Raw genomic sequence first — 26,127 nt, 5'->3', positions numbered from 1 at the left:
CTCTCCATTTGTTCCTTCCCCCTTCCTGGGACCTGGAACACGAACACGTTAGAGGTGAGCCACCTCCGACCCTATGGATAAAGGCAACCCTCACAGGGATCTAAAACAAGACGACAGAAGGTACCTGGGTCCTGGGCAGGTACTCTTCTGGACCACTCACCAACTCAGACTTTTACATAAGAAAGTAGTTAATTTCTATGTTATGTGAGTGACTGTTACCTGGTTTATGTTCAAGCAGCTGAACCAATGTTTGAAGAAATATAAACTGGGGTCTCTAGATGAGAAAAATCTTCTTAGCCTTCACCCTGGGCCCTGGTTTCTCCCACGGAATTCTGAGTACAGCTTTTAAGAAGTGAGTTTATACTGCCTTTTCTCTTCTTGGAAATGGTAGGTTTTCATTAGAGATGCCAATCATCAACCCCACAGATATTCCAGTGTTGCCAAACATGAGGAGGGAAGGGAAGCAGAATCCCAGCCACAATGAGAACGTCATACAGACAAGCAGACACTGCCACGCAAGCTCCTTGGAATGCCCTGGGGCGGCCAAGGACAATTCCTGGGGTTCCAGAGAAGAGCAAAGGCCGCAGAGGCTGGCACAGGTTCAGTCACAGTACTGCCACACAACATCCTCTAGTTCTAAACTGTTCAAACAATTCTAATTTCCCAAAATCCATCCTTAGCAGATACATTAGATATGGGGAAAAAAATCAAGCTAAATTATTTCTAAGAAAAACCCACTTCTGTCCTTATGGGTACCTCATTAACGATGACACAATCGGAGAGCTGTTTATTACTTGTAATCTGGACTCGGGAGGTCACTTGGAGAGAATATTTTATTAGGTCCTCTCCCTTAAATGGAGCAGACAATGATGATATCTGAAGCAGAATTTGTTTCTTATTAATAGGTCAGTTCTAACATTAATTTCCCCAAAGGCTGAAGGCCCTTTTGCAACTTGATTTGTGACTCTTTTCTCAGTTTTCCCAAAGATGGTATATAGTAACGACCACTCTAAATGCATTGGAGAGAGATTAACTTACTACATACAATGGATGTCTAAGGGCATCAGAGCTTAATTCTCTCCCAGAACCCTAGTTGAGAAAGGGCCATACAGACTAACCATCATGTGTCTGGCTGTCCTCTCTCCAGGTTTTAAAAAATTATGAATGCTAAGTTGCTCCTTATCACTCCAAAATAAACTGGTCTGGGACCTGAAGTAAGTCTTATAAAGTTCCCTGCCATTTACAGCACTATTTGCGTTGCTGGTGGGTGCTAGCCTCTCTCCGCCTGACCCCACGTGGGCACCTAACTAGTGAAAGAGTATCATGGTGAGGGGCGGTGACTGAACAGGCAGATAAAAGAAAATATCTCCTTTCAACAAATGCTGCTGGGACAACTGGAAATCCATATGCAAAAGAATGAAGCTGGACCCCTTCATCATATAATACACAAAAATGAATTAAAAATAGACCACAGGGCTCAATGTAAGAGCTAAAACTATAAAGCTTTTAGATGCGAACACAGGAACAAATCTTCATGAATTTGATTTGGGCAGTGGTTTCTAAGATAAATTTTTTTTTCATATCTTTATTGGAGTATAATTGCTTTACAATGTTGTGTTAGTTTCTGCTGTATGACAAAGTGAATCAGCTACATGTATACACATAACCCCATATCCCCTCCCTCTTGCATCTCCCTCCCACCACCCCCCCCCATGCCACTGGGCAATGGTTTCTTAGGTACGACAGCAAAAGCACAAGTGACGAAAGAAAAAACTTAGAGAAACTGGACTTGATCAAACTTAAAAATATTGTGCTGCAAATAGCACCATCAAGAAAGTGAAAAGAGGGGCTTCCCTGGTGGCGCAGTGGTTGAGAGTCCGTCTGCCGATGCAGGGGATAGGGGTTCGTGCCGCGGTCCGGGAGGATCCCACATGCCGCGGAGCGGCTGGGCCCGTGAGCCATGGAAAAAAAAAAAGAAAGTGAAACGACAATGCACAGAATGGGAGAAAATATTAGCAAATCATACATCTGACAAGGTTCCTGTATCCAGAGTATATAAAGAACTCATAACTTAAAAATAAAAAGATAAATAATCCAATTTAAAAATGGGCAAAAACCTGGGAAGACATTTCTCCAAAGAAGTTATACACATGGCCAATAAGCACATGAAAAGATGCTCAACATCACTATTCATTAAGGCAATAAAAATCAAAACCACAATGAGATACCACTTCACACCCACTAAGATGGCTATGATAAAAACTCTAAAAATCAAATAACAAGTGTTGGTAAAGGGGAGGAAAATTTGGAACCCTCATACTTTACTGGCAGGATTGTAAAATGCTTTAGCCACTGTGGAAAACAGTTTGGCAGGTCCCCAAACTGTTAAACATAGAGTTACCATATGACCCAGCAATTCTACTCCTAGGTATAAATACTCAAGACAAATGAAAAGGTAAGTCCACACAAAAATTTGTACACAAATATTCACAGCATCATTATTCTTATTAGCTGAAAAGTGGAAACAACCCAAACGTCCATCAACTGATGAATGGATGAAGAAAATGTGGTATATCTATATAATGGAACATTATTCAGCAATTAAAAAAAATTAAGTTCTGACTTACTGTACAACATGGATGAACCTTAAAAACATGATGCTAAGTGAAAGAAGCCAGTCACAGAAGACCACATGTTGTATGATTCCATTTAAATGAAATGGCCAGAGCAGGCACATCTATGAAGATGGGAAGTAGAGAGTGGTTGCCTGGGGCATGGGGGAGGGGAGAATGGAAAGTGACTGCTAATGGGCATCGAATCTCCTTTGGGGGTGATGAAAATGTTCTAAAATTAGACTGTTATGATGGTTGCACAACTTCGTAAATATGCTAAAAACCACTGAAGTATACACTTAAAAGAGTGAATTGTAGGCTACATGAAATGTATCTAAATAAAGCTGTCTTTTAAAAAAGATGAAGAGGACTTCCCTGGTGGCGCAGTGGTTAAGAATCTGCCTGCCAATGCAGGGGACACGGGCTCGAGCACTGGTCTGGGAAGATCCCACATGCCGCGGAGCAGCTAAGCCCGTGCGCCACAACTACTGAGCCTGCATGCCACAACTACTGAAGCCCGCACGCCTAGAGCCCGTGCTCCGCAACAAGAGAAGCCACTGTAATGAGAAGCCCGCGCACCGCAAGGAAGAGGAGCCCCCGCTCGCCACAACTAGAGAAAGCCCGTGCGCAGCAACGAAGACCCAACGCAGTCAAAACTCAATAAATAAATTTATATATTTAAAAATAAAAGATGAAAAAAAAAGATCTCTGCGTGAACTCCACCAGCGGCCCTGCCATCCACTTTGGAGGATGTCGTAGCCACCGCTGAGTGACTAGCATTGATGTGAGGTGCAGATTACAGTGGAAAGCTGGGGAGAACATGGAAGCAAGTTTAGCTGTCTGTGACCCTGACAGAGATCCATCCTCTAGGCTGGAAGGTGGCTGGAAGATGGCCAAAGCTCTCAGTGACTATTAAGGACAAAATATACTTCCTTTATGCACTAATACTACCAGGAAACTGTCTGTTTGGAAAAAACAAAAGCCATTACCTGAAAAAGAGTGCTGCTGCACAGATTCAGAATGGGGACTGGCTTCAAAGGCAAAGCTGCACCCACAGAACCTGTTGCTTTTCTTCCCATAACACTGTAAGCAGGAGTAACTCCGAAGCAGCCCCTGAGACCCACAAGGCCCCTGGAGCGGTGCCATGACGTATCCCGAGCATTTGTGTTAGTGATTAGTCAGGCTCACTTGAAGTAACACGCAGCAGCAGTTTTCTGCCCTGGACACCTGGCTCAATTTCACTGAGGCAAGTGATGGCTCTTCTTAAAGCCAAAGCCTGGAGAAGGATGGTCTTCTCGGTCCCGGGCCATGTCCACAGGTGTCCCCACCCTCCATCCAGCTGATCATACAGACAGATATCTTAGCAGCTCTGCATGTGACTGTTCTGTGCTGAGGTGCTCAACAACAGAACCTCTTCATGGGGATGAAAAGGAATCACACACCACATCTACTCAAAGTCGGGTCTGAGGGTCTTGAAGCTGGCCACGTGCACCGGGGAACATGAGATAAGACAGGCAAAGAGGGAAACTGCCATTTATATTACTGTCTTCTTCCCAGGAAAACACAGGCCAGAACAAAGAAGAGGGGTAGGAAGAAAAGGAAGAGGAGGGGAGGAGGGGAAGGAAATCAAACCAACCCAAAGCACACCCCAGCCTGGGACTTGCTCGTCCCTGGGGTCAAGTTAAGCCCTATCACTTAGAAAGCCTCTTTCTATGTGACCGGGAGACTGTAATCCCATCACAGAAATGAGTAAGGTAAGACTATAACCATTAAAATCACACCTGTCCACGGTGATGAGTGTAAATGTAAGTTTACATTTACATATGTATATGCAGATTTAAAATGAAGTTTCCGACCTTTCGCTCACTTATCTGTTCTACTTACTTTTGGACTGTTGGATGGGGTTTCACGGTTGCTACAGAAGCTGGCCCGCCTACAGCAGTAGCAGGCTCTTGATTTTCTGTAGCTTGATTTTCAGGTCGGAATTTTCTACGGATGGGCTTTGATGGGGGCTGAGAATACGGTATGTCCTGTGGATTTAAAAAAACAAAACAAAAAACAAATGTTAAACAATTAAATGCCACCCATCATGTCAATGCCCCATGTTCCTCTCGGCCTATCCCCAAGGTCAGTCATGTGCTCCATTCAAACTTGACACGTCAGGACAAGTGGCTGATTCGTGGCTCGGCAAGACCTGGAGAGACCCGGGCATCAGATTCCAGGGGCCTTTCCTTCTTTCTTTTTCTTTTTTTCTTCATGCTTGCAGCCTATTACCTCTTTTGTCACCTGGAAGGACACAGGACTCAGATGCCCTCTCTCCCTCCCCTCCTTTCTTTTTTAAATGCTGTGTGCATCTCACACCACGGGGCCTTTCCTTACTGAAGACAAAATTCACTCTTGTCTCACTTTGGGGCTTTGGGGAATACGTTCTGAATCTGTTCTAAGTTTTAAAGTTTGTAGAGGTCTTCGTCATATGCTCATCATTCTCCTACCCCCAGCTCCTACATCAAGCCAAAGTGACGAGCCACTGTGTCTCCTGGAAGGAGACAGTTGGCCTGCTTCCTTGGAGGCCCTGCCTCACCTGTGCTCCAGAGCCCAGGCCCCTGTGCTCTGTGATGGGAGGGGGCCTGAGAAAGTGGGGAAGGAGAAAGGAGGGGAGAAGACGAATGGGAGAGCACGGTGAGTGAGCGAGCAAATGGCCCAGGACCTGGTGACGTGGGTGGGCAAGGGGGGACCGCGGCAAAAAGACTAGGAAGGGGAGACGGCCCCAGCCCCCAGGGCACCCCTCGAGGCTCAGCAGGGCTCCCCACTGCATCTCTTGGTCTTGCCAAAAGCAAGGCCACCATATTTAGCTGGGAGGTTGAAGAGGGAAGTACCAAACTATCAGAAACATCAAGGTGGAGCCCAGAATCATCAGGACCCTAATCTTCACAAAGAACCCAGATTCTAGGAAATCTGGATCATAAACATTCATGTCAGGGCATGAAAACTTTAAAACGGTATGTCTGCTCACAGAGGCAGGCAGCCCAGGGGAGGGAGGCGTCACAAGGCCATCACAGTAACACCCTCACGCTGGCCTTACCTTCTTTGTTGGACTACTTTCTGCAGCTTGGGAGGGGGCTCTGTTCAGCTGGGGGTGTAACTCGGCCTCAGACGCTTGTTCAGACTGTAGCAAAAGATCACAGAAAGGAAAAAGCTGCAAAAACATAACCACCTAAATATGTAATGAAGAGAGCTTAGGAAAAGAGTTACTAAGGAGAAAGAGCCAAGGATGGCCGGAAACTGCTGATCCTTGAGAAAAGTTTCCGTGACCCTGCTGTTCCCTCCCACCCCTCCTCCCAGCGTTGTTCAATCTTAGGAAAAGAAGTCACAGGAATGCCTTCTTCTTTTTTTTTAATTTTTTAATTTTTTAATTTTTTTTTTAACATCTTTACTGGAGTATAACTGTTTTACAATGGTGTGTTAGTTTCTGCTTTACAACACTAAGGAGAAAGAGCCAAGGATGGCCGGAAACTGCTGATCCTTGAGAAAAGTTTCCGTGACCCTGCTGTTCCCTCCCACCCCTCCTCCCAGCGTTGTTCAATCTTAGGAAAAGAAGTCACAGGAATGTCTTCCTCTTTTTTTTTTTTTTTTTTAATTTTTTAATTTTTTAATTTATTTTTTTTAACATCTTTACTGGGGTATAACTGTTTTACAATGGTGTGTTAGTTTCTGCTTTACAACAAAGTGAATCAGTTGTACATATACGTATGTTCCCATATCTCTTCCCTCTCAAGAGGAATGTCTTCTATAATTGGACGTATGTATTGCTAAAAACTAATGCTTCGAAAGCACAAACTAAAATTAATAAAGCTTATCAGAAAAATAGGGTGGGGAAAGAAGTTAAAATTTCAACCCGAGCACTAACAAAAACAATAATTATAATAAAAAGCACTGAAAGTTTTTTAAATATTAAATTTCTGATAAAAACTCTAGTAGATATGACTCTCTACCTTAAAAAAAGGTGAGGGGTAAGCATGATGGAGGGGTAAACAGAGGGATTCTGGCTGCTGAGTGTATGGAGTCTGTGAATAAAAGCACAAAGACGGGCGAGGAATGGCCCCAAAGGCCTTCAAGACAGCGGGGCCACACAGCCCAGAGCAGAGCCCAGGGAGCGCGGGTGTCCGGCTCAGCTCACTATCTCCCGGGCTTGCTACATTCAGCGCTGCTAGAGTCCTTGGCTTTCAGCCACTAGTAGCCAGTGAGGAAAAATGTTAACATGTGAACCAACGTGGCCTCCACATTATCAGTCCTCTATTGACCCACAAGCTAATCTGCATCACAGAAACACACACTGCGGGCATACAACCTACGGGCCTGAGGGCACCTATTTCGTTGCTAAGCAGCCCTCTCCAAACCCTTGCAGGGCCTGGCTTCTTCCTTACTCTGACCCTACTCCTCCCCGCCCACCGCCCCACCCAGCACGTTCCAGCTGCCTCTAGTCTTCAGAGACCAGCAGCCCAGCTCGGCACCCTCAGCTGTGTTTGTAAAGCTCCTGTCCCTGGCATCTGACGAGTCGCAGTCTCCTACTTGGAATCATTCTCTCTTCCTGTTCTGGTTCCTCTTATCCCTCACGTGTGGGGTTTCTCAAGGTTCTGTTTTCAGTTCTCCTGCTCCATGTTTCCCTCCCTGTCCACTCTCTCCTACAGTAAGCCCATCTGCTCCTATACTTCCACTGCCCACGCTGGAATCCTTGGTGCCCAACCAACTCCCAGCCTCTTTGAAACCCACGCTGCAGGCACTCAACATGCGTGATTTCTAGTTCCAAGTTTTTCTTATACCCTTCTCCTTTCCATTAAGGGTAACTGTATTGTTATTGTTGTTGTTGTTATTAATAGATGTGTACTATGAACCACCGAACACTTGCTATGTGTCACATGTTGCTCTAGGTGTTTTGCATGGATTATTGCATTTCATCATCACAGTCCCAGGAAGTCGGGAAGAAACTAAGGACCCAGAAGGTAAGGGACTCACCCAAGATCACACAAATAGCAGAGTCCAAACCCAGGCCTCAGGTTCCAAAGCTGGGCTGTGACCACTATGCTATACAGCCTCCGGCACTCTTGGGCCTGAGTGTTATTCACTCAAGAAATATCTATCCAACAGCCACGACAGGCAGCCCCTGTAGTAGCACCGGTGCTCAAGGATGAACAAGCCCTGGACCTTGCAGTCTAGGGGGAAAGGCAAAGAATGTTCAGGCAAACAGCCTTCAGGGGAATAAGGACTACGGCGAGGGCGTGCGGGGGCTACAACAGCAGCCGGCCTTGTGGGTCACCAAGACTCAGGCAAAGGTGACATGCCGGCTGCGAGCTGGGTGCAGAGGGGCCCTGCACAGGGATGGCAAGAAAGGAGGATCGAGGGGCCTCCCAGGTTCTGACACCCGGGAGGGCAGGCTGGGGTACCACGAGAGCACGGAGGCCAATCCCCGCAACAGGAACCGAGGGAGAAACAGGTGGGAAGGGGAGCCCGCTTTGGGTGGGACACACTGAGTTTGAAGTACCCGGAAGCATCCAAGTGAAGTCGGTCAAGAGCCATTCACGGTCAGGCTCCCCCACCTTCTCAGGGGTTCGGACAGATGGCATCACAGTCCAAGATGCACGAGTCCAATGTCAGCTTTCTGAATGGCTGAGCAAGGACCTGACAAGCACCTAGTGCAGGGCTGCCCGTGACCTGTGCTAAAGAACAGGACCTGGACCTGAGGCCCGCACTCGCCTTCCACTGCCAATCCACTGCCTGCCCTGCTACGGCCCGCCCGGTCTCCACAGGGACCACAGGTGTGCGCCCACATGGCCCAGCGGCCAGGCAGAGAGGAGAGAAGTGACGGACAAGTCACTCCGCCTTTCAGTTGGTCAGTTCCCCTCCGTATCATCAGGCAGGTAGAGAGAGGTGTCCGTCCTAACGCTCCCTTTCCTGGGGAGATGAGTGAAGTCTCCTTCTTGGGGAAATATTGAGGGAAATGATCAATTTCATCCTCTTTTCAACAAAAATGAGGATTCTGAGCACAGCAAAAGCAGCAGAGTGTCTTTATCACTGACTTCCTTTTCTTGTAAACATCTCTAAATCACCAACAACAATGGGGTGGGGCTTGGGAAGGATGAGGAGCAGTTGTATGGCCTGAAAACCGTTTTCCATTTAAAAATTTACCTTCCTGAAATTGTATTCAAGGGCCTGGGTTTTCTACCTCTATGACTAATAACAAACAACTCCGCAGTCTTAAGTCAGGCTGATCTAACCATCAGTCTCCTTAGGAGGAAACTCAAGACCTCCCCACCACTTTCTACTGCTCCAGGATCCATTCTAAATGGGTCCACCTATTAACATTCAAAAGAGCAAACCTCAGGAGGGGCCTAGAACACAAGAATCAGGAAGGACCTGGAAAGGCAGAGCCTCACCCCAGCCAGAACTTTTCCCAGGAAAAGAGATGGAAAAAGAAAACTAGCTTTGTGCTTAAAAAAAAAAAAAAGAAATTTAAAAAACCTAAAGATGAGACTTAGACACGCAAAAGCCCCTCTTCCCAATAAACTATTCCACTTCCCTTCATGAAAACAGTATGAAGCTCACATAAGACTTAGCAGCTGGCAAGCAGAACAAACTGGGAGATTTCGTTGCTATTTCTTCAGACTTTTCTAAGTTAACGATTCTGGGAGAATGAAAACCCATGAAAACAGGGGGACCCCAGTGGCTCCCTTTCTTCTCTTTGTATTAGAGAAATGGGGGAACAACTCTGCTATCAATATGGACAATATGTCCTTGTCCAAAAGTTCTGGTCGTCTGAAGCGAAATCCAATGCCTGAACTTTATGGAAGAAATAAATATGTGGATTACAATTATATTGGAATATCAGTCCTTCCCTCACGGCTCCATGTGTAACAACACATACCTAGCCGGGACGTGACAAGCCAGGAAAAGGCACTTTTAGCCAAGAGCTCATTGAAACTTGAGCTAAGGTCCCTTTTAAAAATATAACTGTCATTTTAATATTAATACTCTCCTATCCAGAAATGAGAAATATATTTTCAATCTAATTTTGCAATGAAAAACCTGGACAGGTCACATGGACTTGGAAGGTGCTGCCACTCAGGATGCTGAGAACTGCTGTGGGGTTTTTTTTTGGTTTTGTTTTTTGTTTCTGCGTTACGCGGGCCTCTCACTGTTGTGGCCTCTCCCCTTGTGGAGCACAGGCTCCGGACGCGCAGGCTCAGTGGCCGTGGCTCACGGGTCTAGCCGCTCCGCGGCACGTGGGATCTTCCCGGACCGGGGCACGAACCCGCGTCCCCTGCATCGGCAGGCGGACCCTCAACCGCTGCGCCACCAGGGAAGCCCTGCTGTGGGGTTTTGATGGGACAACATGGGCTCTGCTCAGTTGGCTCCCCAGAAAGGGACATAGGCCCAGGGAGGCTAAGCATTTGGATTCTCCACCAGAAGAAGGGATCATTCAGTTATTCAATTATACAGATAATTATATTATACATCTGATGTGTCACTTTCCAAGAATCCTCAGCTCAGGTTCGGCTTCTAGGCAACCGGACCCGAGACACCAGATAACGTGCTCCCAGAAGAGGGGAGGTTAAAGTACTCTAGTATGTTTCTCCTTGGGCTGTCTCTTGAATCACTTGTTCTGGGGGAAGCCAGCTGCCATGTCCTGAAGCCACTCAGACAGCCCTGTGGAGAGGCCTACTTAAGAAGGAACTGAGGCCTCCTACCAACAGCCACGTGAATGCACCATCTTAGAAGTGGATCCTTCAGCCCCCATCCAGCCTTCAGATGACACCGGTCCCAGTTGATGTCTTGACTGTGGCCTAATGAGAGACCCTGAGCCAGAACCACCCAGATTAGTTGCTCCTGAATCTCTCACTCACAGAAACTATGAGATAATAAATGTTCGTAGTTTTAGGCCTCTTAAAAAAATACACTCTAGTAAGTCCAGAACTTGGGGTCTAGTAGGGTGGAATAAGTGTGAACAGTGGAGAACAGGGGGAGAGCTGAAGTTGGAGAAGGGCAGTGGATTGGACCACACATGGTCTTACAGACTGTCATCCTGGACTATTTATCAGCCACTCAGTACCACTGCCCACATCTATGCTCTTCCCTACACTGCAGTGGGTCTGACCCACTACAGTGGGTCAGAACTACATTTATAGACAAAAAAAAAAAAAAAAAAAAAAAAAAAAAAAAAAAAAAAAAATACACTCTAGTAAGTCCGGAACTTGGGGTCTAGTAGGGTGGAATAAGTGTGAACAGTGGAGAACAGGGGGAGAGCTGAAGTTGGAGAAGGGCAGTGGATTGGACCACACATGGTCTTACAGACTGTCATCCTGGACTATTTATCAGCCACTCAGTACCACTGCCCACATCTATGCTCTTCCCTACACTGCAGTGGGTCTGACCCACTACAGTGGGTCAGAACTACATTTATAGAATCTCCTTTCAACACAATTCCTGACTGCCACTGAGAGTCACTCACATGAAACCAAGGAGGTGAGAGAAAACAAGCCATATTACTGCTCCTCTGGCAGCGGTGGGCAGAAAAGCATGGGCTTCAGCAGTCAGAAGATCTTGCTGTGGCCTTGGGCATTTCCCTGCAAATCATGACTTCCATGCTGCAGGCAGCCTGAGCATCTCCAGCTGTTTCCTTCAGTTCTTGGAATATCTGCACTTCCAGTAAGTTATGGTAAACCTGACAGCGGTAGCCTTCACTCACCTCTGCTCCTCCAGCACATCTAATTCTTTCTGGAAGCACCTAATTCCGTGAATGAAATCTCTTCCAGTGTGAAACACCTAGAGCAGTTTCTGTTTTCCTGACTACACCTTGGTTGGTACCTCCCTACTGAGGATTTGGAGCTTATCCCGAGGGCCACAGGGGCCAATGAAGGATTTCAGGCAGGGAAGTGAGCTGACTAGATTTGCATTTTAGAAGGATCATTCTGGACCCAGTGAGTAAAACAAATTGGAAGGGACCCATACTGGCGGAAGGGAACTCAATTAGAAGGCTAAAGAATAAAACAAGACAAGAGACGATGGTCATTCAAACCAGTCTGGTGAGAGTGAGGTTAGGCAGATTTGAGAGCTATTTTGACTGGAAACTGGATACCTCCTTGGAGGCTGGTGGAGAGCAGTGATACACGGAGTCCTGGCTTCCATCTTAGACAATGGGCAAATGGTTGAGACATGAAATAGTTTAAAGCAAGAACAAAGAAACATGGCAGCACAGTAGCTGAATAAAATTAAGCAGACTCATCACAAACCGGTGCTAGAACAACCTGCCCAATAAGGGTTCCAAGGGAACACCAGTTCCACGAATTTCTTAGAGGAAGGACTGGCAAACTTTTTCTGGAAAGAGCCAGATAGTAAATGCTTTCAGGTGTCCCGGTCATTCGGTCTCTGGGTCTCCAGCTCTCTGCTGCTGAGTGCAAAACCAGGTGCAGACAATACAAGGAACAGGCGTGGCTACATCCCAATAAGCTTTATTTACAGAAACAGGTGTCAGGATAGATTCGGTGTGTGGGTCATAGTTTGCCAGGCCCTGACCCGGAGGGGAGAAGATTCTACACATAAGCTTAGGAAACCCTGCAGAGTCTCTCCCTCTTAGAAATCCAGAGAGCGTACAGCACGCCACACTGCCTGAACTCCCGTGAGGTAAAGGAAGCCACTGCCTTTGTTTAACCCAGCAGTTCACAAACGTATTTGGCTTCGACTCCTTATTCTCATGTAATTCACATGACCATCCAGCAAAATCAATGTTCTGTGGAACACGCTGGGGAAACACTGAGCTACAGACTGGGTTCTAGAGGAAAAAAGGAAAACCATTCCATTTGATTGGAACGGCAAACCCCATTCAAGTCAAACGCACATCCCTCTGCCTCTAGCCTGGGCCGAGCGTGAGAGGCAGGCTGAGGACGGTTGTTGCTGGGCAAGAAGGGCTCCCTCCCTGCCTCTCCGCTTCCCTGCAGTAGCAGCTCTCGCTGCTGCTGCCAACTACTTCTCTGCAAGAATTTATTTACTGCGCTCCTCTAAAACCTCCTGGACACAAACACAATAAAAATCATTCCTTACGGTAGTTAAAACACATGAACAGAACACTGATAACTTATGGATTTTTTTCTGAAGTAGCTTAAGAACAACACGTCTCAGGTTCCAGTTCCACCCAGGCAGGTGAGCTCACAAAGGCCCCGTGGCTCCCATCTGAGCCCAGGTGCTCATGACACCCACCCCCACCAACCTGGGCCACTGCAGAAACTTCAGTGGGTCTTTCTCCAGCCTTCGGTTTTTCCCCTGGTCTAGTCCACCCTGCATGCCACTGAGGAACTCATCTTGTAAAGCACCTTCTCATCAAAACACTTTTTCTCAAGGCCCCTCGATGGGTCCTTAACGCCTGTGGCACACAACACAATCCCTCAGCCAGTTAAAGATCTTCCATTGGGCTTCCCTGGTGGCACAGTGGTTAAGAATCCACCTGACAACGCAGGGGACACGGGTTCAAGCCCTGGTCCGGGAAGATCCCACACGCTGCACAGCAACTAAGCCCGTGCGCCACAACTACTGAGCCCGCGCTCTAGGGCCCGTGAGCCACAACTACTGAGCCCGCGCGTGACAACTACGGAAGCCCGCGCGCCTAGAGCCCGTGCTCCGCACGATGGGTCCTTAACGCCTGTGGCACACAACACAATCCCTCAGCCAGTTAAAGATCTTCCATTGGGCTTCCCTGGTGGCGCAGTGGTTAAGAATCCACCTGACAACGCAGGGGACACGGGTTCAAGCCCTGGTCCGGGAAGATCCCACACGCTGCACAGCAACTAAGCCCGTGCGCCACAACTACTGAGCCCGCGCTCTAGGGCCCGTGAGCCACAACTACTGAGCCCGCGCGTGACAACTACGGAAGCCCGCGCGCCTAGAGCCCGTGCTCCGCAACAGAGAAGCCACCGCAATGAGAAGCCCGTGCACCGCAACGTAGAGTAGCCCCCACTCGCCGCAACTAGGGAAAGCCCGTGCGCAGCAACGAAGACCGAACGCAGCCAAAAGTAAATAAATAAAGTAATTAAATAAAATAAAGAAATAGGAAAAAAATTTTTTTCAAAAAAGATCTTCCATCATTTGGCTCCAATTTACCTCTGCATCATAACTGCATTAGTTTGTCGATAGGGAACCCGCTCCAGGCACATAAGTATTACCTGAATCTTCAAACACACCACAAGTTTCTTCTCAACTCAATTCTATTTATTCTAGAACTTCTAGCCCAGTGGTTCCCAAATATATTCTCACAAGAGAATTATCTGGGGAATTTTGATAAATTACAGACTTTTACATTCTACCCCAGACGTCTCTAATTAGAATCTCCTAGGGCTGGAACATTAGAACTTCTATTTTAACAAGCTCCCTGAGTGATTTTTCTGTAGCCAGCCCAGACCAGCTAGGGACCACTGATGGCCCAAACTCTTCATTTAAGAAATGAGAAAACCAAGACTCCAAGGTCCTAGTCTGGAAAAGGCCACAGGTGCTCCAGCAAAAACTAACCAGGCTTCTTAATTGTTTTCTTCTCCATTTATCATGGAGGCAATAGGTGGTATATGCAACATGGTTTCATAAATAAATAAATACATATTTGAAGCTGTGCAAAATTTTTACCAGTAAGACTTTTATTTAAAAGTCGAGGGACTTCCCTGGCAGTTCAGTGTTTGGGACTTCGCCTTCCAGTGCAGGGAGTGCGGGTTCAATCCCTAGTCGGGGGAGCTGGGATCCCACATGCCTCACGGCCAAAAAAACAAAACATAAAACAGAAGCGATATTGTAACAAATCCAATAAAGACTTTAAAAATGGTCAACATTGGGCTTCCCTGGTGGTGCGGTGGTTAGGAATCCACCTGCCAATGCACGGGACACAGGTTCGAGCCCTGGTCCAGGAAGATCCCACAGGCTGCAGAGCAACTAAGCCCATGCGCCACAACTACTGAAGCCCACGTGCCTAGAGCCCGTGCTCCTCCACAAGAGAAGCCACCACAATGAGAAGCCCGCACACTGCAACGAAATTAGCCCCCGCTCGCCGCAACTAGAGAAAGCCGGCGTGCAGCAACGAAGACCCAATGCAGCCAAAAGTAAATAAATAAAATAAATAAATTTATTTTTTTTAATGGTCAACATCAAAAAAAAATCTTTAAAAAAAAGAAACGTGAGTGTGTTTTTAATAAATAAATAAAAGTCGAATTGGCAACAGGCAAAGAATCACATATTCATGCTACTGACAGATTAGAAAAAGAAACTCAAGCTTCATTTACCTCCCAAGAATCCAGGCAGATCCCAAGACAGAATCACAAAGGTCAAGGCTAGTTTCTAGGCAGATGAGCAGATAATCCTGCTACTGTATCTAGGGGATCTCCAGCATCTTAGTGGTAGTCTCAGTGTCATTTGGTGCTTGACTTTAACCTGACCCCAATCTCTGCTGGTTAAGGACACACCAGAAAGCCCTGCGGTCAAACCCAGGCATAGAAGATGCAGAACCAACAGCCAGCAGCACAGTGGCCACAACAAACCCCTTCATTCCACAGTCAGTCTCAGAGAGAAAATCCAGAGGACTGAGTTCTCTGTAAGAACAATTACCAAAATCCATGACCCAAGTCACTTATGAGAGACAGAAATGGAGCTGAAGTATAAGCACCTGGAGGGCAGGAGCTGGGTCTTGTTTCACTCTCGCTTTCCCAGTGCCGAAGCTAAAAACCAGCAAACGGCAGGTCCTCTGATCAACGTATGCCATGAACTAGTAATGAATCCAACACTGTTTCATATTCCAGTGGACAAGTCAAAAACTTCATCCCACGGCAACTGGGGCCACAGAGCACAGCAGGTACAGGGCACAGGATGTGGAGTCAAATCCAGGCTTGGCACTTGCTTGGGCATGGGCTTAACCTGTCTGAGCCACAGTTTCATCATCTGCAAAAGGGGATAATCCATCTAACTCCTAGCATTGTGAAGATTAAGTGAAACATCTGTCTAGGGTGCTAAGCACAATAACACGGTAGCTATTCACTAATGGCAGCTACTATCATAATCGGGAATAAAATTACAGTTGGTTTCCCAGGCACAGGATCTATTTCTGCAAGTAGAAGCTGACTCAACATGAGGGACTTTTCCCCTCTTGCCAAAAGATGAAACCCTTGACTGGGAGAGTGCTGACTCTAGTTTAGGTAATAAGCAGGTCCCATAGAGCAGGCTGCCCACAATCCAAATTTGTGCCACTGGATATTACTGCTACCAATACTGGAAGGAAGACATTTTTACAAATAAAAGCAGACTTCGTGGCTGCCTCAGTACAAACATCTCAGGCAGCTTGCACTGAGACTCTCTGGCGGACCTTACAGCAGGCCAGTCCAACATTAGGGACACCCGGGGGAACACTGACAGAGGAGCTCAGGGACAATTTCAATGGAAGTGGATAATCAGCAACTATAATGGACAACTAGCCCCTGGATACAAAAGTCACAAAGCATAATCACTCAGGGATTCCTGGAACCTACGGGATTATGGACAACATCCATGAAACAGACTTGCTGATACAACTAGAGGACTATGGGCATTGCATTTTGGTCTAAAAGGAAAATATTTGACCACAACTAGACTTTGGTTCTTTTCTAGTAACAGAACCAAGTCTGAGCCCCACCCTCTATTCATTCCATATGTAAAGCCATATTATAACACCGCCCAAAGAGTCAACAACACAGGCCTCACAGATAAGGTGATATACGGCAAGATTGTCTTGAGACCCATTTTCCCCACCGTAAGGTTGAAGAAAGATGCTATATGAACGCCCCTTGCCACACCAAACAGACTCTTACTAAAACAGGTACCCACCACCATCAAAATTCAAAGGCATCTGGTTACGAGGCCTTTAAAAATCTTTTGCTGGTCCCTCACACCTGACATACACAGACTGGCAACAATACAATATAAAAATTTCAAAGCGCCTCAAAGTCCTAGCTTCACTCGAAATTTTACCACACTTATAATTTTGAATTCCTTTCCCATTCCCATTGCTCTGTATTAGTGATGGAGTGTTTCGATAACATTTCTTCTAACTGCTGATAGCTCATACTTAGACTGTGATAAATGTCCCCTTTTGGGATGACACGGCCCTTCCTGCATGAGCCAGGACCATCAGAGAAAAGTGGCTTTAGAAGAAACTCAATTAGAAATAGCTGGCTAGAGAGGGAGCTGTAAAAATTATGTAAGGGTTAGGAACCAGCCATAAAATAAATTCAGTATTGATGACGATGTGGAAGTGAAATGAGAACACTGCTGATGGAGTATAAATCAGTACACTTTATAAAACCATTTGGCAGAATCCACCAAAGCTGAACATATGCTTACCATATAACCCAGAAATTCTACTCCTAGGGATAGACCCAAGAGAAATGAAAACATACATCCACTCAGAAACTCGTACATGAATATGCATAGCAACATTATTTATAACTGCCAAAATTTGAAAACTACCCAAACATCCATCAGCCGTAGAAAACAGTGATATAGAAATTCCCTGGGGGCACAGTGGTTAAGAATCCACCTGCCAATGCAGGGGACACAGGTTCGAGCCCTGGTCCGGGAAGATCCCACAGGCCGCGGAGCAACTAAGCCCGTGTGCCACAACCACTGAGCCTGCACGCACCACAACTACTGAAGCCCACACGCCTTGAGCCCATGGCTCCACAACAACAGAAGCCACCACAATGAGAAGCCCCCGCTTGCCACATCTAGAGAAAGCCTGGCACAGCAACAAAGACCCGACACAGCCCCCCCCTCCCAAAAAAAAAAGAAAGAAAGAAAACAGTGATATATTTGCATACACAACGGAATACTATACAGCAATGATCTACAACCGCATACAACAATCTGGATGGATCACACAAACAGCGTGTAAGCAAAAGAGGCCAGACACAAGAGTATATACTACATGGTTCCACTTATATAAGGCAGAAAACAAGTAAAACTCACCTATGCTGCTGCGAGTCAGAATAGTGGGAACCCTAAGAATAAGGGATAGGAACTGAAAAATAGCATAAGAGGGGCTTTCTAGGCACCAGTAATATTCTACTTCTTGCTTTGAGTGCCAGTAACACACGTGTGCTGAGCTTGTGATCATTCACTGAGTTGAACACTCAACATGTACTCTTCAATACGCATATTATACTTGGATAAAAAGTTAAAAAATAAATCCAGGAAAGCCAATTTCCTGTAATGTCCTTAAAGTGCCACCTAGTGGCACAAGTTAAATGTAAACAAGAAGGAAGATTCATTTCAAGTTGACTTGAAAAACATGGCCCCATTTCTATCAGCACATTTTGGGACTGGGCTGGAACAGTGCCCTAGATTTAAAAACAAACGAAAAAAAAAACCCCACAAAACAACAAAAAACCTTTCCCCTGGCACAGAGAATACTGACACAAAGCTTCAGTGGCAAAATAAAGCTGTCTACCACAGGGCACGCTGGTACCAATGAGCCAATGATGATGCACACCCCTTCCCAACTGCACCTGCAATCAACCACGGTGGGAATATTTACAACCAGAGGTTGGCAACAGCTACAAATAGGGGCTTTTTCTTTTTTCAGAGAGAAGATTTACCAGCACACAAGTAAGGGATACCTACAGAACTTGCCGAGCAGAGCAGGGCATTCAGGAGGGAGACGGGAAGAAACAACTCCTTTATCCTGTTTTCCCAGCACAGTCTTCTTTCCCTCTTCCTCACCTTAAAGGCAAGGCCGTAGTTGGTTTCTTCTAATTATGCTTGAGAAACGCAGAGTTGAGAAGGACCACCCACAGCAAGCCTTGGAAGCTGCCAGGTGAATGAGTAAATGATATTTGCTCAAGGTTTTACTAGTAAAGTCGGAAACACAGAGCATCTTGATCAGAAAAAGGTCCCCAAGGCAAAGCCGCAAACTACAGACACAGGCATCGCAATCCTTGTGTTAGGAGATGGTGGGTTAAAAGGCTGATGGGGGGACTGTCTTTCTGTTGATTCTTTTCCTTTTCATTTCCACTATTTACAGAAACAAGTGACATGTGGATTTGGCCTATAGATTGTAGTTTGTTGACCCCTGATGTAGGCAGAAGGCCAGCCGTGAAAGGTCACAGAAGTGGGAAAGAAGGTGGTTCAAACACAAGTAGTTTAGTAAGCCAGTCCGGCACTCATTCTGGGCTCATGATCATGAAGTTCTGGCTGTCCTGAGTCTGTTCTTCTGTTGGCCAACTAGACTCCACCTCTGCTTTGCTGGGCCTGTACTGATCATTATAATAGCTCATTGTTGGTGAGAGCTGACCATATGCCAGGCACCATCCTAAGTGCTTTACAGATATTAACTCACTTAATTATCACAACCCTATGAGAGCAGACACTACAACTATCCTCATTCACAGATGATGAAATTGAGACACGGAGAGGCTAAGTAAATGTGTCCAAAGACACACAGCCAGTAAGAGGCAGAGAGAGGATTTGTACCCCGAGCCCACGTTCTTAACTACTCCGTCAGGCTGCCTCCCGGGGCCCGCCCTCTGGGCATCCTCCACCATCCTCTCCCAGTGACACCACAGCACAGGGGGGCACCCTCCCATCCCATCCCGCTTCTCCCCTGACACTTAGGGGTGCTTCCTGCTTTCTGTCACTGTGTGGAGTGGTCAGAGAAGAGAAATAAGGATTCCTTTGTTCAGGAACCTAGAAACCAGCCGTAGTTGACTCCCAGGGGAAACACCGGGCTATCTTGTTAGTTATAGGAAACATGGTGTCCAGCTATCGCCTACAATCCTTCACCACAGAGCATGAGAAAATGGGTTTAGATGAGACACATGGAAAATGACACAGTTACATACATACACCATGAGAGACTACAGGATGTAAGGTGTTAGGCGTGACTGCTTTCAGAGGGTGGGGAAGGAGAAAGGAGCTGTAGGAGAAGGAGCGCATCACAACCTTTGTGCTCCCATAGTTGTCAGCAAAGTGTGGGCCTCTCATAAGCACATTTCATTAACACCTGATGAATTGATTAGACGAACTTAAGGCATCTTCCAGAGGAGTGATGCTAGCACAGTAAGCTTTACACAATAACATTACAAGCAAAATGTAATAAGGAGGGGGAAACCTAGGAAAGAAAACAAGTTACCAATGGTAGGATAAAGCTAATTTATTAAGAGGTTTCAGAACATAAAATGTATTGGTGATAATGTGTCAACTCCGTTGTTAAGAAAAAAGAGGTGGGCTTCCCTGGTGGCGCAGTGGTTAAGAATCCGCCTGCCAAGGCAGGGGACAAGGGTTCGTGCCCTGGTCCAGGAAGATCCCACATGCCGCAGAGCAACTAAGCCCGTGCGCCACAACTACTGAGCCTGCGCTCTACAGCCTGCAAGCCACAACTACTGAGCCCACGTGCTGCAACTACTGAAGCCCACGCATGCATAAATAAATAAATAAAAGAAGAGAGAGGTTAAGAAAATAACTGTGAGACGTGGTTGCATAGCAGAGCATGGTAGGTGGAGCCGGCACTCTGAGCCTAGATAGTCAGGGTCAGAATCACAGCTTTAACTTGCTGTGGGTGATTTTGGGCAAATTTCTAGTTCTCTGTGCCTCAGTTTGCTTATCTGCAAAGTGAGGATAGCAACAGAACCTACTACTGCACATGGTTGCTAGGATTAAATACGTTAATATTTATAAAGGACTTAGAAGAGCATCTGGCACATAAACACTATACTCAAGTACATGATAAATTTATAAAATAAATAATCTCAAAGCCTCAATGGTTTGTATACTTTTAAAATCAATTTTGAAATGCATAAATAATAATTATTTATGATGTAAAACTTCTGCCTTTTTTTCCCCTTTTTGAAAGCAGGATATGGATTACACTTGGCCTTCTGCTACAGCAAATATGGCCCAGTGACCAAATTGTGCAACCTATTTTGGCAAAGCTGAACGTTAAGTCTGCACTGGGGAAGGCACTTTAAAAAATAAACGTTTTAGCTTAATATTAGGAAATATCGATACTTCATATCTAGAAAATGGGCACAGAGACTGAAAATCCTTATTAACTTGGGCTTAGCAGATCTATAGTTAATTTTTATGATGTGCGATGAATGATTTCTCTCTCTCTCTCTCTCTCTCAAGGTTTATCATTAAATTTCTAGCACCAGCCCAGAAACCTTTCCCAGCTCTCCTGTTCTACAAAAGCTGGTTCTGTCACTTACTAATGAAGAGGTCCCAAGTAGTTCACTTCTGCTTTCTGAACTTCAACTTCCTGTTCTGTAAAATGCTATGCAATGACAAAGGAGAGCATGAGCACAGAAGTGTTAAAATTCGAAAGACTGAGACACACTCAGCAGCAAGACAAAGATCCCTGCGGGGCCAAATCACAAAGTGGCAGGCATATGCTTAAAATAGATAACTAATAAGCACCTGTTGTATAAAAACAATAAAATCCAAAACAACAACAAAAAAAAACCCCAAGTGGTAGGCCAGGCTGAGGGTTCAGCAGTAGGTGGAGGCAGCTGAGAGCTCATACCCAGCAGAATAACAGGGATTTAAATGCTTCACATGAGGCAGGGGTCCCGCACCAAGCTCATTCCCTAAAGCCAGAGGCTAAGGTGACACTTCACTACCTATAAACCTGCAAAGCCAGGAAGAAGCCTGTGAAGGTGCTGGGGGCTGCCTCCTGAGGAAAGGAAGCAGAAGCAGATACAACACTGTAGCCTGGTCTTGGGCTCAGCCACCATGTGGTGACATCTGCATGATCACTTACATCTGTACCAGGCAGAAGTGCTGAACCTCAAGGAGAAGAACTGGCCCCAGACTAGAGGCCCATGGGCGCAGGGCAGTGGGGTATGGTTGGCAGAAACACCACTGAACTGCTAGGAAGAGAGGAGCTCGGAGAACTGAGAATGAAATTGAAACTCCGATTCCAAATAAGACTGCTAAGCAAATTTCCAAAAACCATGGAAGGAAAAAAGCCAGCAATAAGAACAGCCTCCCAAAAATAAGATGAATTTACTCCTGACAAAAATGAAGACAGAACAAGTTGAAAATAACTTTAAAATAATTTTGTTTAGAGCCCACGAAGTTAAAAGTAGGGAATGCATCCTGAAAGAGAACAGAGAAGTATGAAACAGAAATTGGGAAAAGTGAAACAAGAACAGATTGGCATAAAAAAAATGGACTATAAAACCTGGAATCATAAACAGTTATAAATTTGGAAGTCAACGATTTCATCCACAGCCAACCCAGAGAGATCATGACATAAAAAGATGAAAGTGCCATTACGAGAAATAAAAGATGTGTTGACAGACATAGAAGCATAGCTAATGAGTTTGAGAAGAAAATAGAAGAAATAAGTAGAGAATCAAAACCTGCAGAGATATGACTAAGAGTGTTCTAAAATTAAAGACATGATTTTCCAGATGGAAAGTGCATACCAATCATCATCTAGGATAAATAAATTTAAATCTATGCCTAGACACATCACAGTGAAATTGCAACAGAACGTCGAAAATAAAGTTTTAAAAGCCACCACAGAGAAAAGATAGTCACTCCAAAGGAACCCCAAATAGATTCACAGACTACTCAGCAGCAACAAAAATAAATGCCAGAAGAGGAGGTAATACATTCAAAATGCTGAGGGAAAATAATCTTCAACCTAGAATTCTATTCATACATGCAGCAAAATTACCACTTAAGAGAAAGAGCAATAAGTTTACCATCCAGAGAACATGGATGAAAAAAAACTACTAGGTGATGTATTTCAGTAAAAGGTTTATGTGAACCTCACAACTGCTGGAGTTATCCTAACTATATGATTATGCAATATTATATGCCTCATCACAAGTTCTGAGAGCATGGTCTCTTAAAAGTAGCTTCCAAACACCATTTTATTCTGATCGAGCTTTGACTTTTTTTTATTCTAGTTGTCATAACAGAGAGCATTTTTTCCCTTTCTCCCAATCTTTAAGTCAAAGAGGAAATCTTTAAAAGAAAAACTGCCTAATTTCCCCACCAAAACAGCTATTTAAACTTCTACCAGTTACTGCAGTCCACTTCCAAATGCTCAACAGTAGATACGTGACATTTATGATTGAAACGTATAGAGACCTTCAAGGATACCCAAATTCACAAACCTACCTCGCACAAAGAGTCTCCCCAAAACAGAGAATGTACTTATATAAACAATTTATCATAAGATGAGATAGCTAAATTATACATGAATTACTTAAGTGACCCCTTTAGACCACTAAAAAGAGTTAGTGGAAATTCACTGAGGAGTTAACTTCAAAGTTCAAAGGCCCAATGAGGAGCCAACACTGGCCAGCACCAAAGGAAAAGGAATTTAAACTCTGACCACAGCAAAGGGGCCAATCAGTGTGTTCTATGGACCTTCAAGATCACTCTCAGAGAGTAGAATATCTTACTATCAAAGGTCTACTGAATACTTTTATGTGGTACAATCAGTAAACATTTCTGTATTTGGATCTTTTCTACTATCTTCCCTGTAAACATTCTAATGGATGTCTAATACTCTATTGGGCGGATATACATACAATACTCTTAACCAGAGCCTTCTTCTTGGACATTTGTGTTGTCTGTATTCTTTTAATTCTTATCAAAAATACTAAAATAAACGTCATCATAGAACTTTTCCTTTCTTTTGAACAAGCTCTTGGGGAAAATTCTAATGGCATTTGTTGATAGCTGGCAAACTCTGAGTGCTCCTTTTCAAAGGAGGGGATTTATACTTAATCTTTCCTCCTCTATTCCAATGCCAGTATTTCATCACTCTCTCTTCTCCTTGAACTTCTCACTACGGCCATTTCCTTTGCCTTTTGAATTTCTCATTCAGTGCCAGCTGCATGAAAATAGTACTTTTCAAATTCCTTTAATAAATCCTTATAAGAGGACTTGGAGAGCTCTCAAAATTCTATCAACAAAGATTGCTCTAAACCACAACTGTTTCTTCATGCTACACCAACCTGGAAATATGATCAGCTTTTTGAGTAAACTATGAAACAATTCTACAGCTAGGTACCATAGAGTAAAATGTACTGCCAAAATCAATATATGAAAAAAGGTCTTATGCAAAGCAGAATAATCTACTTGAATCTTCAGCCTTGATAAATTCAAAACAATGTTATCCACAGTGAGAGATAAATTTATCAGAACCCAATTTTAATTTAAAATACAGCCTTTTATTTTAACTAGAGGACAACACAAGACGAGTTGTGTCAGTCAAGCTACAGGTTTGTCAATTTTGTTGATCATCTAAGAAACCCAACTTCTGGTTTCAATGATTTCCCTCTTGTTTTCCGATTCTCTATTTATCTCCACTCTATTCTTTATTATTTCCTTCCTTCTGCTAGCTTTGGGTTTAGCTTGCTCCTCCTCTTTTTTTTTAATTGAAGTATAGCTGATTTACAATATTATATTAGTTTAAGGTGTACAGCACAGTGATTCAGCATTTTTACAGACTATACTCCATTTAAAGTTATTATAAAATAATGGCTATAATTCCCTGTGCTGTACCCTAACCCTAACCCTTGTTGTTAATCTATTTTACACATAGTAGTTTGTACCTATTAATCCCATATGCCTATCTTGTCCCTCCCCACTGGTATCCACTAGTTTGTTTTCTTTACCTGTGAGTCTATTTCTATTTTACTATATACATTTGTTTACCTTTCAGATTCCACACGTAAGTGATAACACACAGTATTTGTCTTTGCCTGACTTATTTCACTAAGCATAATATTCTCTAAGTCCATCCATATTGCTATAAATAGCAGAATCCTTTTTATGGATGAGTAATATTCCATTATATATATATACACCACTTCTTTATCCATTCATTGTTGATGGATACTTAGGTTGCTTTCAAACCTTGGAAATTAAAAATAATGCTGCTATGAACATTGGGTGCATGTATCTTTCCAAATTAGCGTTCTCATTTTTTTTTGGATGTCTACCCAGGAGTGGAATTGCTGGATCATAAGGTTGTTCTATTTTTAGTTTTTTGAGGAATCTCCATACTGTTTTTCACAGTACCTGCACCAATTTACATGCCCACTGACAATGTACAAGAGTCCCCTTTTCTCCACATCCTAGCCAACATTTGTTATTTGTGGTCATTTTATTAGTGTTCTGTTTTTTCTGGATATGTATCCAGGAGTGAAATAGTGAAATTGCTGGATCATACGATAATTCTATTTTCAGTTTTTTGAGCAACCTTCATACTGTTTTCCATAGTGACTGCACCAACTTACATTCCCACCAACAGTGTGCAAGGGCTCCCTTTTCTCCACATCCTTGCCAACATTTGTTATTTGTGGTCATTTTGATGACAGCCATTCTGACAGGTGTGAAGTGATGTCTCATCATGGTTCTCATTTGCATTTCTCTAATAATTAGCAACACTGACCATCTCTTCACGTGCCTGTTGGCCAGCTGCAGGTCTTCTTTGGAAAAACATCTATTCAAGTCTTCTATGCATTTTTTTAGCCAGGTTGCCTTTTTAAAAATATTGAGTTGTATGAGCTGTTTATTTATCTTGGATATTAGTCCCTCGTTGGTCATATCATTTGTAAATTACTTTCTCCCATTCATTAGGTTGTCTTTCTGTTTTGCAGATGATTTCCTTTGCTGTGCAAAAGCTTTTAACTTTAATTAGGTCCTGTTTGTTTATTTTTGCTTTTATTTCTTTTGTCTTAGTAGACAGATCCAAAAATGTATTGCTTCTACTTTTGTCAAAGTGTTCTAGTTTTATGCTTTCAGGTCTTGCAGTTAGGTCTTTAATCCATTTTAAGTTTATTTTTGTACATGGTGTGAGAAAACGTTCTAATTTCATTCTTTTACATGTAACTGTCCAGTTCTCCCAACACCACTTATTGAAGAGACTTTTTCCCATTGTATCTTCTTGCCTCCTTTGATGTAAATTAATTGGCCATAAGTGCATGGGTTTACTTCTGGGTTCTCTGTTCTGTTCCACTGATCTATGTGTCTGTGTGCCAGTACCATGCTGTTCTGCTTACTGTAGCTTTGCGGTATAGTCTAAAGTTAGGGAGAGTGATACCTCCAGCTTCGTTCTTTTTTTCTCAAAACTGCTTTACCAATTTGAGGTCTTTTGTGGTTCCATATAAATTTTAGGATTCTTTGTTCTACTGTGGAAAATGTCATGGGTATTTTAATAGGAATTGCATTAAATCTGTAGATTGGGGCTTCCCTGGTGCCGCAGTGGATAAGAATCCTCCTGCCAATTCAGGGGACACGGGTTCAAGCCCTGGTCCGGGAAGATGCCACATGCTGCGGGGCAACTAAGCCCGTGTGCCACAACTACTGAGCCTGCATTCTAGAGCCCACAAGCCACAACTACTGAGCCCACGTGCCACAACTATTGAAGCCCGTATGCCTAGAGCCTGTACTCTGCAACGAGAGAAGCCACTGTAATGAGAAGCCTGCGCACCGCAACGAA

The 26,127-nt window shown here is 44.4% G+C and overlaps 1 protein-coding gene across 1 annotated transcript in view; it reads right to left on the bottom strand.

Annotated features, from left to right (window-relative positions):
* The window catches only part of REPS2 (RALBP1 associated Eps domain containing 2), a 252,286-nt gene that overhangs the window by 29,009 nt on the left and 197,150 nt on the right, over positions 1-26,127 (bottom strand). Inside the window, exons 15-16 of the mRNA XM_024115285.1 lie at positions 5,695-5,778; positions 4,497-4,642 (exon numbers count right to left, since the gene is read on the bottom strand). Coding sequence (XP_023971053.1) covers positions 4,497-4,642; positions 5,695-5,778 — 230 coding nt within the window. The remainder of the gene's footprint in view (positions 1-4,496; positions 4,643-5,694; positions 5,779-26,127) is intronic.

The sequence above is a fragment of the Physeter macrocephalus genome, chromosome 21, assembly GCF_002837175.3.
Source record: "Physeter macrocephalus isolate SW-GA chromosome 21, ASM283717v5, whole genome shotgun sequence".
Lineage (NCBI taxonomy): Eukaryota > Metazoa > Chordata > Mammalia > Artiodactyla > Physeteridae > Physeter > Physeter macrocephalus.
The sequence above is the reverse complement of the archived record's forward strand: the minus strand, read 5'-3'. Positions and strand labels throughout refer to the sequence as shown.